This window comes from Stegostoma tigrinum, chromosome 1, assembly GCF_030684315.1.
Source record: "Stegostoma tigrinum isolate sSteTig4 chromosome 1, sSteTig4.hap1, whole genome shotgun sequence".
NCBI lineage: Eukaryota > Metazoa > Chordata > Chondrichthyes > Orectolobiformes > Stegostomatidae > Stegostoma > Stegostoma tigrinum.
The window spans coordinates 166149472-166161616 of record NC_081354.1 but is presented as its reverse complement, the minus strand read 5'-3'; the positions used below and the strand labels follow the sequence as shown (position 1 = coordinate 166161616).

Genomic DNA, 12145 nt, shown 5'->3' with positions numbered 1-12145 from the left:
TATAAGTCTTACCCTGATTTGACTTTCTAAATGCAGCATCTCACATTTATCTGAAGTAAACTCAATCTGCCACTCCTCGGCCCATTGGCCCACCTGATCAAGAGCCCATTGCACTCCGAGGTAACCTTCTCCACTGTCCACTACACCCTCAACTTTAGTACAATCTGCAAATTTACTAACAATACTTTCTCTGTTCACATCCAAATCATTTATATAAATGACAAAAAGCAAAGGACCCAGCACCAATCCTGGTGGCACACCGCTGGTCACAGGTCTCCATTCTGAAAAATAACTCTCCATCACCATCCTCTATCTTCTACATTAGAGCCAGTTTTGTATCCAAATAAATAGTGCTCCCTTCATTCCATGTGATCTCACCTTGTTAACTAGTCTACCATGAGGAACCTTGTTAAATGCCTTACTGAAGTCCATATAGATCACATCCACTGCTCTGCCCTCATCAATCCTCTCCGTTACTTCTTCAAAATACAAAAGTTTGTGAGACCTGATTTCCCACACACAAAGCCATATTTACTAACCCTCATCAGTACCTGTCTTTCCAAATATATGCAAATTCTATCCCTCATGATTCCCTCCAACAACTTACCCAAATATCGAGGTCAGGCTGACCGAACTATAGTTCACTGGCTTTCCCTCACCATCTTTCTGAAATAGTGGCACAGTTAGCCAACCTCCAGACTTGCAGCACCTCACCTCTGGCTTTCAAGGAGACAAAAATCTCGGCAAGGGGCTCAGCAATCTCTTCCCTGGAGGAGGGGGAAGCTTTTGCTTGGTGGGTGAGTAGCAGCTTATTTGTAGGTCTAGGTAGAAGACATGGGTTAGGGGAAGAGTGAAGCCTACAGTCGGCAGGAAGGGGCTGGTGGAAGTTGTGGAATGGCGAGAGACAGTGGGAAAATGCTTAGGATGGTTGTGAGGTAAAGGATGGGAAGTGGAGAGACAGAATGGCAAAGTGAAGAAGAGGTACCGAGAGGAATGGGTGAAACAGGGAGGGAAGGAGTAGGGGAATGATGACGGCAGTGGTGGGGAGAAAGAGTGGAAGAATGAGTAGTGGTGGAGCGGCGAGAAGTGGGGAAATGCTGAGGGATGTGATGGAGGAAGGGGTGTCAGTGGGGAATGATCAGGGCACGGTGGTCGGGAGAAAGTGGGATAAGGTTGCGCGAGACCAGTCTGGTAATTTTTTTTAAACGTTTAACGGTCAGCGGAGGAACCGGCGTTACAACAGAACGGGGGCGGGGCCACACTATGGGCGGAGACAGAATGCAGGGGGTGTGGTTGGGGCCTTGGGGCGGAAGATGGGTGGGGGGCGGGGCGGGGCCAGGGTCGCCGTTATCGCGTTCGTTCGATCGCTGAAGGTTTAAACACTAGCGGCCCCGCCCCTCTTCCATCAGCTGCTGGAAACGAGGCAGGGCGTTCAATTACAATGAATAAACTGATCGAATGATAGAGAGTTTTTTTTTGCTCCTTTTCAATGAAGTCTACCAAGTGTGTTTGGTTACTTTCTGAAGTTTGTTTTTATTTTTCATTTGATCGGTTGTGTTATTGGTTTCTTGTCTTTACCCATGTTGCACCACAGTATTGATAGTTGAGTTAAGATGGCGGTGCAGGAATCAGCTGCTCAACTCTCGATGGCTTTAAAGGTCCAGGAATATCCGACTTTAAAGGTATGCCTTGCATGTGGTGCATATCATCAGCCCTTTCATGGTTCTGCCTGGTCAGTGTTTCATACTACTCTGCACTGAGGGCGATCTTCGAGACCCAGGGAAGAAAACAGCTGGAGTTCAGATGCTAATTTGCCTTTCCGTGGACGCTAATCTTACCAGTCAGTAGTTGTGATCAGCTATTTGAGTGTTTTTGTTCGTCAGTTTTGAGTTTGGAATTAAGAAACACTGCAAAACGCATTTCTTAAGATCAGTTATCTGTGTGTACTTAGTTCGGTCGCAAAATAAAATAAATGGTGCTAACGAGCTGTATTGGTCGGTGACATTCATTTTCCAAGTCACCGGTGTTGAGCGGCTTTAACGCAATAAAATGGCTCAAGAGTCTCATAGAAGCATTAATCAAACAAAATTTCACGATAGTGTACATAAGGGAGTATGAGATTAGATGACTAAACGCTTGATCAAAGAGGTAACATCTTAAAATGGGAATGAAAGTGAGACCGGTCGAAATTCTAGAACTAGGGCCATGTCACCTGCTGGTCTGGAACAATTAAAATCAAGTATGGTCGAAAGATCAGGCTAACGGAGCAGAGTTGGGCAACGACGTTTCCGGGAGCCAGTTTTTGCATTATAAAGCTGGAGAGGGGTGAGGCCATGAAGACGGTTTAAGTAGTGTTATTACAATTCATTCCTGAGATGTGGGTGTTGTCTTGCCCTGCATTCATTGTCCATCTCGAATTGCCCACAGGGAGGTCAGTTAAGAGTCAACATCATTGCTGTTGCTCTGGGATAATGGGAACTACAGATGCTGGAGAATCTAAGATAACAAAGTGTGGAGCTGAATGAATACAGCAGGCCAAGCAGCATCTCAGGAGTACAAAAGCTGACGTTTCCGAGGGCTCGCTGATGAAGGGTCTAGGCCTGAAACGTCAGCTTTTGTGCTGTTGCTCTGGAGTCGTTCGTAGGTTAGTCCAGGTAAGGACAGCAGATTTCTTTCCCTGGTGGGTATTACTGGACCAGATTTTTTTCATGCCAATCGGCAGTGGTTACGTGGTTGCCTGTATGTCTGCTTGAAATCCAGACTTCTTTTGAGGTCAAATTTCATCATCTGTTACCGTGAAATGATTGAAACTGATGTCCCCAGGGCATTAACTAGACTTCTGGATGTGTAGTTGCATGAATATATCACCATCTCTCCATAATTGGAAGTCAACAAAAATTAGTGCAGAGGTGATTTGTTTAATGGGACTTAGTGCAAGTCTGGACATGGGCAGCACAGTTCTATATGTTGTCAAGTTGCAGAGTATATTTAGTACCAAGGGTGTAGGTGTGTTGGAGTAATTACAACTAAGGTGAAGATGTTGGGCATTAAATGGTGCCAGAGTCTGACAGTTGGACAGTAGAAGGGTTAAAAGTGGTCAAAGTGAGGTGGAGCTGAGTTTTGCCAGTGTACACATGGAATTATAGGGCTTTTATGCTATGGTGCTGTTCTCATCTCTGGGTCTGGTGGTTTGTTTGTCATAACATGTCTGAGCATGTTGGATTTTTAATAATCTGCAAGCTGAAACTGCCATTTTTTTTGAATTATGTTAGAGTGGCAGTGTGCAGACTCTTTTATTTGATCATGATATGTGAATGTTGTTTACATGGTCGCTTTTATTGGCAATCCCTAAATCTCTGGAACAATTTTGCTGATTTGGGTCTTGCAGTGTGGATTATACAATAGATCCACAATTCTGTTACGCTGAGAATTTTAGCATTTAGTCAGATGAGCGTTAAAAGTATGGTTGTAATTCTGAGTCAGTATGTTGTGAGACTTGCTGGAGATTGTGTTCCCATGTGTCTGTTAATTTCATTGTTCCAGGTGGTACAGGACAGCAATTTGGGAGCTGCTGTTGAAATCTTGAAGTGCTCCACAATAGCTGTTCTATAACAGTGGTGGAGCAAGTCAGTGTTTCATGTGATGGCTGGGGTGCTAATCAAGTTGGTTGCTTTATTTCGAATGCCGCTGAGTGTCTAGTGTTGTTGGAATAGCACTCATCAGGCAAGCGTTTGATCACACTTCTGACTTGTATTCTGCCCGTGGCAGACAGATTTTTGGGTGGTCAGGAGGTGAAGCACTTACTGCAGTAGAATTCCTAACCTCTGATCTGTTCTTGAAGCTTTGTGTTTATGTATCTAGATTGTGATCTGTGGTGACCTATCAGCCATGTTAGTGTTGAATGCCATGTTGACGTGGTTTGACTATTTCATGTGTGGTACGAACGTTGCCTGTCACTCTTAAGCCCAGACCTAAATATTGTCTTGCTTCGTTGATCATGAACTGCTTCGTTGTCTTGTCATTGGAAGAGAGCATGATGTAGTTGGCAGCCATGTCTCATAGTTTTGACTTTATGGAGGGAGAATCGTTAACCGAGTGGCTGGAAAGGTATGTACTGCAAACTGGTCCTCCAGGAACTCTTGGAACAATGCTCAGGTTCAAGGGAATCAGAAGTGAGTTTCATGAACAAGGTTAGCTATGAAATGGCATGAGAGGAAACAGGAGAGACAGATGAAAATACAATGATGGGGCAGGCAGGATGACAGTTTAGCTTGTTCACTAGAAGTAACTGAGACATCTGAACAGATGACCTTGATCTAATTTTTAAAAGAATTATCCATGAGTTTTTGCTGTTATTCTCGGTGAAAGTTGAAGAAAGCTGGGAGCTAGTTTAAGATGACTGTTTCTGTATGGAGAGAGAAGCTCCATTTTGTTTTTTGTGGATGATCATGTGTACATTTTTAAGCTCACAGTCCTGTTGCTGTGATAGGAATATTAATGAAGTATCCTGTTATGATAGTTTCATTGAATGTTAATTACTGAATTTGCTTTTTATTGAAACTACTGGCATTCTGCAAGCATTTATCTTTGGTCAGTTCCTTTTCTTCACCCATGTATTCACAACATTGTTTGAAGACAGGATCAACTTAACACAGATAGGATGAGCATTCAATTCTAAAAGCCAGTATACCGTTACAGATACTGGAAAGCAGTAAAGAAATTGGAAGATATTATCTTAATGCACTTAAAGTACAGTGTGACTAGAAGAAATCAGTGTGGTTTGAAAAAATGGAAATCCTGTTTGCCAAACTTTGGTTTTTGGGGTTGTAACAGTGATTCTCAACATTTCCCGCTGAACGCCTTTCAAGCCTAAGCATTGTCATGACTGGGGTGGTGGTGGAGGGGAAGGAAATGTGTCTCCTATTGCAGGATGTTGTTATAACAACGTCAAGTCTCTATGATGGCCGTTGGTACCTTCAAGAACGTAATCACAAAATTTCGGCTTGATCCCAGTTTTGGCAATCCTGATGTAACTTATTATTTAATAATCTTAATGTGTTGAAACACACACAATTCTGAAGGGTTTTAGGAGAATAGCTCCTGAGGCTGTTTTTACATGATCAGGGAATCTAAAACAAGGGCACAGTAACTGAATTTGGGGCTGAGAAGAGAAATTACTGTACTGTGAATATGAACTATGAATATCTGGAATTCTCTAGCCCAGTAGGTTGTGGTTATTCCATTGTTGACTATCTTTAAGGTGGGGGAATAGTGAAATTTGGACCTTGAGTCAAGAGTATGAGGAGGAGGCAGGAAGATGGAGTTGAAGCTTAAGAGCAGCTGTGTTTGCGTTGAATGGCAGAGTAACCTCAGTGGGCTCTTCCTATTTCTCGTGTTCCTGTGTAATGGAAATACTCAACAGTTGTGTTAACATATAAGAAAGAAACCAAGTCCACATTTCAGATCAATAACATGTTATAACTGTAGAAATAATATACTGTTAAGGTACTTCTTGGCCAACAGTTTTGAGCACAGAACTCAAAAACGAAGTTCTAGAAAATCATGTTTTGGGAGTCAGATCCCTCTGAAGACAAGAATGCAAGCACCATATTACCTCAAAAGGTGGAATTATCAAAAAATGTCAGTGTTAACTTGCTATCATAAGTACAAGGATTAGACGATGAAGCAATATAAATTGTAGTAAGTACGCTTTAGATGAATGGGACTTTTTTGGCCTTGTTATTGTCTAACAGAAAATATGAAACCAGATTATTGCCAATGTTTGTCTGACTTGCATGTAGTAGAATAATTCAATAACTGTAATGTTTTCTTGTAGGTACCTTATGAAACCTTGAATAAACGTTTCCGAGCAGCCCAGAAAAATATTGACCGAGAAACAAGTCATGTAACTATGGTAGTTGCCGAACTGGAGAAAACATTGAGCAACTGTCCAGCAGTGGACTCTGTGGTGACTTTGCTGGATGGTGTGGTTGAGAAACTCAGCGCTTTAAAACGAAAGGTACAATAATTATTTTAGTTTGATGACAAAGGTTTCTGCTGTTGGCATCACAGCATGTTGTTTGGTTTGCTACAACTGGAATGGGCTGAATATGCTAGTAATTAAGCCCCATTATACTTAACAAGTCACACCATTTATGGAACTAGTTTGATTCAGTTACCAAATTGCCAATTATTTCCTGTTTGGTGCTTCTATTGATGATGAAGAGACTAAGACAAGCTTTCTCAAATGAACTGAAATAACTTGTTTATTATTAAGTAAAACTCATTTCTAAATTGTCAAGTGGTAAAGCTGATTAGCAAGTAAACTGTATCCTGAATTAGAGTGATGGCATGTTTTCATCCCAAAACAAATTCTCACTTAAGTAGCACAATAGAGAACATAATTCTGCAGAGAAGATACTTAAGGGTGAAATAAGAACACCGATTGGCCAGTAATATGGTTTAAACCAGGGATAGAATTTAATTGCCAATTTCTTGTTAATGAAATCAAACTGCTGAAAGCCACAGACTGGGAAATCTTCTGAGCAATTTTAGGCTTAGATGGAAATTGGGTTACTTGTCAGTCTTTGGGTGAGGTGGTCGCAGTGGTAACATCACAGGATTATTAATCCTGAACTTCAAACTAACGCACTGGAGATTTGGGTTCAAATCCCATCACAGCAGATGATGAAAGTTGAATTGAGTAAAAAGGTGATATTTAAAATGAAGCTGGCCTGATTGTGATCATGTAATCACTTAAACTTGTTTCTCTTAAATAAAAAAGTTATTAATACCCTTGGAGGAATTCTTTCGTCCTTGGCTGTTCTGGTCTACATGTGACACCAGACCCAGAGCAATATGGTTGACTTTTAATTCTGGGCAGTTAGAGAAGGGCAGTAAACTTTGGCACAGCCAATGATGCCATCAACCCATGAATGAATAATTTTAAAAAAAAACTTCTTCAGACTGCATAGTGATATTTTTGAACAATGTGAAAAGGCTTGAAGATTTGCAACTGTTCGTAAATTTTCTGGATTAAACAGGGTTTATGAAAGAGTTCAACAGTTTATCATGGCCTGTAAGCCACTCGCTGTTTACAGAAAGTGAATTGACTTTGAAAAAAATGCTGTGATGGAATTGGTAACTTCAGTCAAAGGCATGATGGTGGGTAAATGGCTTATCATCTAGTTCGCAACTACAACTAAGGACTGGATTAGATTCACCAAAGAGTCATATGAAATTGTGGGGGGGAAAAAAATTGTAACCTAAGGACTCTGAACAGTTTAGAATTCAGCAAAGGAGGACCAAGAGTTTGATGAAAAAGGATCAAACAAGAAAGAAAGTATATTTCCAAGGAACATAAATGGATTGTTCAGAGTTTAGGTATTTAAAAAGAAAAAGGTTAGTGAAGACAAATGTGGGCCACTTAGTGTGAAACGGGAGTAATGATAATGGAAAGCAAGGAAATAGCAGGGCAATTAAGCAGCTAATAACTGGTAGGTTTTTGTTCCCAGTTTCACTTCTTGGTCACATTTCCTCAGGATGCCAATAATAATAGAACATATACAATGTGCTTTCTTAAAGATAAGAGCACTGCAAAAATCTTGCCCAAACATTGTTTGCAACCTTAAATGAGCCCATTTACATTGACTTGTCCAAAGATCAGACCTGCATTGGTGATCAGCCTGCTTTATCGCAGCCCTCTGGCTGCTGAACATACAGCCCCCTCCCCTGGGTTATACAAGTCTGCTCTGCAGAAAGTTTTCTTTATATCCTTTTCCACTACTTTAAGCTGTATATTCAAATTTTATATTGACCAGTCTCCATCAAATAATCAGTTTGGCAAACATCTCAAATATGTGATCTGCCATGGCTAGTTTGCTTAATTGCTCATGAAGACTTGCTTGCCTCTTCCTGGAAAGAGGTGTTTATCAAACATGATTTTGCTATCATAAATCCATGCTGACTTTGTGTAATCCTATTGTGGACTTTATTTTAAAAAAATGTGCCCTGTTATCGCATTCATGATAATGTATACCAACAAATAGTGTTCATCTAGCCCATCAGTAATTTCCAGCTTTTTCACACTCTCCTTTCTGTTCTTAAAAAGTAATGGGGCTACATCTTTTAACAGCCTTTGTCAGCTTTTGCTTGCTCGTGCTGTTGCCACCTTTGTAATATTGTTTGGTTGAATGAATGGTACAGCATAATCTATAACAATCACATTGTTGACAAACATGTTCTACAGACTTCTACAGAGTCTACATTACCACATCTGTTGCACTTGGTTTTAAACAGTACTTCAACTTTTCCAGAGATACTGTGATAATTCAGTTAATTGCTGCTGCGTTTATAGTATTTCAAATAAATGTATGCATATCGCTTTAGCAAAAGTCATGAAATTGTGAAAAATCAGTTACCTTTCAAGCATTAGGTTATCACCAGGCATCATAACTTGTTTCCCTCATTTTATTCAATCAGTTTAACTTACTTCCATTTAACCCAGCAAATTTTAAGTTACAGTTGACACCCTTTTTAAAGAAGACATAAATAATTTCCCAGAAATGGTAGGGAAGCAAAGTCTTTAGGGAAGAAGGGATTGAGGGATATTAGTATTTGTTTTAAAAACAAGTACTGGAGAAATTAATGGGAATGAAATCTGATAGATCTCCAGGACCTGATGACCTACATCCCAGAATACTTAAAGTGGTCATGGAAATAGTGGATACATTAGTTATCTCCCAAAATTTTGTAGATTCTGGCACAGTCTAGGCAGGGTGATGTAGCCCCATTACTTTCAGAAAAAGAAAGGAGGGTGGGAGAAAGCTGGGAATTAGTGACAGGTTAATTGAATGCTATTAGTTGGAAGAATGTTGGTGTGTATTACCAAGAATGTGATAACAAGACACTCTCTTAAACAAAGCCCACAACGGGATTACACCAAGTCAGCATGGATTTATAAAAGCAAAATCATGTTTGACAAATATACTGGAATTTTTTGAGCACATAACTAGGATAGGTAAGGGAGAATCACTGTATGTGGTGCACTTGAATTTTGAGAGCTTTTGGTGAAGTCCCATGTCATGGGTTATTTATGCAAAATTAAAGCATCTGGGACTGCATCAAAAGTTATCTGTAAATTCATATACACCACAAACACAGATTTTCCATTAAACTCCATCTGCCAAATTTGCTCCATTCATCTAACCTGTCCCATACCCAGTTGTAAATTTCTTATTTCTTAAAAACTACTTTTTCACCTATTGTAGAGTCATCTGCAAATTTGGCAACAGCACTTTCTGTTCTGCATCTGAATCATGAATATGTATTGTAAATGGTTAGGGCCTGAGAGCCAAACCCTGTGATGCCCCACAAGATACATCTTTGCTAAGCAGAATGTGATCCATTTTATCCTGACTCTCTGCTTTTTGTTGGTTAATCAGTCCTCTACCCAGACTAATTAATTATCCCTAACCCCATGTGATCTTAACTTGTGTACAACCTTTTGGGCGGCACCTTATCAAATGTTTTTTGGAAGTCCAGATACGTTATATTTCCATGTTGGATGAAATGTTTTGTGTGCTGTATATTTATAGAAGATAAATTCTTTAGCCTGCTTCTCACAACAGCGAAGTTGATTTTAAGCTGCATGTCTCTCGGGATAGTGAGGTGGCATTTCACTACCTTACTATTGATGATACGTGGAACTGTTCAGTTGGTGTAAGATGAGCGTACCATTTTGTCAATGTGGGTTTATGTTGGAAATTTGGCATTATGGAATATTGATGTGACATTGAATAACCCATTATTGTTCTTCCATATCATGATTTGACTTGATAGATGGTTTTGAAATGATGCATTTCATGTATATTATATAAATGTAATTAACTGAAAAATTCTTCATTTTTTTCAGTACAGAACTCAGATGACTTTTTTTGTATTTGAAATTGTAGCAAGTTAACCCTTCATTGGATTTTTCTCTTGAAGCACATTTGTCTACCTTTTGACCAAGAGATTAGCCTTTAATGATCTATATCTACAACCCTTATTTGCAGTGTATCCTGTCCAGATCACATGTACAAAATTGATTTGACAATTTTTAAAATTTGGACTTTCCTTTTCATGTAAATACAATTGAACTCATTTTCACTTTCAGCTACAGGTTTACAATGAATATTTTGTGTTTGAAATTCAACAGGTCTAAATTTTGAACTAAATATTTACCTGTTGGGCATTAGCTAAGTTTAATTTCTAAAGCTGCAAGTTGTAGCAGTTAAGTATATGAACAAGCATTGATGCAGTGTCATAGTGGTGATTATGCATTTATATTTAATCAATGTTTTAGATATTGGGAAATTTAAGTTTGCTTTATTCCGTTGCTATCTGAGTTTCAGCTCTTGGGTATTTCGTTTACAGTGTTAGTAATTGTGATTCTCTTGTAGGATGTGAAAGGAAATTATTTCTTGGCCATTCACAATGAAGCACTGGTGCAATAGACATTTCTGCTGCAAAGTTTAAACTTGATCCATGACATTGACTTTAATGTTACTTGTCTTTTAGGATTTTTGGTTCTTCGTATGTGCTCAAAATAACTACTTTGGAAAATTACTTGTGCAGATTAGTGGGCCAGAATTTCCGAGAACAATTATGATTTCCTAGTTTGTTAACTGGCTTATGTAGAGAATGCGGAAGTACTTTTCAGTTGGAAAAATATGTGATTTGGGAGTTGGAAACGTTAATGAACTATTTGTGCTACTAATATTGTTGGTTCCATTGACAACAATAGAAACTTATGTTTGTCTCTACAAGAGTGCCAAGCAGCTGCCGGATTTGCACAGTAAATGCATATTGTATATGCAGTAGAAAGGGCTTCTCCTTCATTGCTTAACAATACAGTTAGTGTGGTGACTGAAAGTATTGATGTGCCACTGAGCTTGAAGTAGCAAAAAGGGTCATTTGAAACTCTGGCTTTTCCTTCAATAAGTATGTCACCCTTAGAGGGCTCGGAGTTTGTATCAACAGTTATTTTGTTCTTTTTCTCACTTTCTGGTTCTTTATTTTTCTTTCTAACTTTTTCTCCGTCCATTATCTGCTCTACTTTAAATTCAAGGAAATAGGTTTGTGGAGCAGATATACACTGAGTCCTGTCATTCACCAACGTTCAAGATTATCAACTCGCTGGGCTGCTACCAATTCGCATTTTTAACAGTTTGAGGTATTAGGGAATAAAATTGAACTCATCTGTGCGCATTAAGGTGCTTTGCGCCCTTGCGTTCTGGATGGTTATAGTGAAGGTTTTGTTGAAAGTATAAGAATAATGCAACACTTTAATTTAACTCTTTGCCTTAGTATTCCCTGTACTCCTTTGACAATGTATTGATTAGATAACTTATTGTTTTAAATTATTCTGAGGTTTTTGTTAAAACACCATGAATGGAAGATTGACAACTAAGATTTTCCTATGAATATTATTTTTCTTTCGGCATCACTACTATGATTTGCAAGCATGCAGTGTAATGTATTCATTAGAATATTGACACTTGTGCAGTGATTTTTGTCATGACCCATCAGTGCAGTTTTCATTTTTCTTCATTTAATTTGGTTGTTTAAGTTGTGACGATGCTATGGCATTGAGAGGTATATTTTGTCCTGGAAGTTGTTGTTTGTTTTTGAAGAGAAGCTTGCAGCTTTAGGCACCAAGCTATCTCTTTGAAGCCTATAAAGTAAACAGCTTGTGAGGTGACAAAATGTGGAGGTGTAAAAACACAGCAGGTCACATAACATTAGAGGAGCAGGAAAGTCAACATTTCAGGACAGGGGAGGGGGAAGGGGACCCAGAAATGAATGGGGCTGTGGGTAGATAAGTAGAGTGGTGATAGGTCAATGGAAACGGTGGGGCGGATGGTGAGAAGGGAGATGGACAGGTTGTGTCAGGTCAAGGAGATGGAATGAGAGAGAGGGCTGGACATTGGATGATGCTGTGGGTGGGGAGATTTTGAAACTGGTGAACTCTGAGGCAATCGGGCTGCAGGTTCCTGAGGCAGAGTACAAGGTGTTTTTCCTCCAGTTTACGTGTGGCCTCAGTGTGACAGTTAAGGAGGCCCAGTTTGGACACATCGCTAGGGCATAGGAAGGGGGTGTTGAA

General features: G+C 39.6%; 1 protein-coding gene across 1 annotated transcript in view; it reads left to right on the top strand.

Moving 5' to 3' along the window:
• Positions 1-1397: 1397 nt before the first annotated feature.
• The window catches only part of maea (macrophage erythroblast attacher, E3 ubiquitin ligase), a 157457-nt gene continuing 146709 nt past the window's right edge, over positions 1398-12145 (top strand). The window contains exons 1-2 of the mRNA XM_048545241.2: positions 1398-1682; positions 5837-6019. Of these exons, the coding sequence (XP_048401198.1) occupies positions 1614-1682; positions 5837-6019 (252 nt within the window). The 5' untranslated portion in view covers positions 1398-1613. The remainder of the gene's footprint in view (positions 1683-5836; positions 6020-12145) is intronic.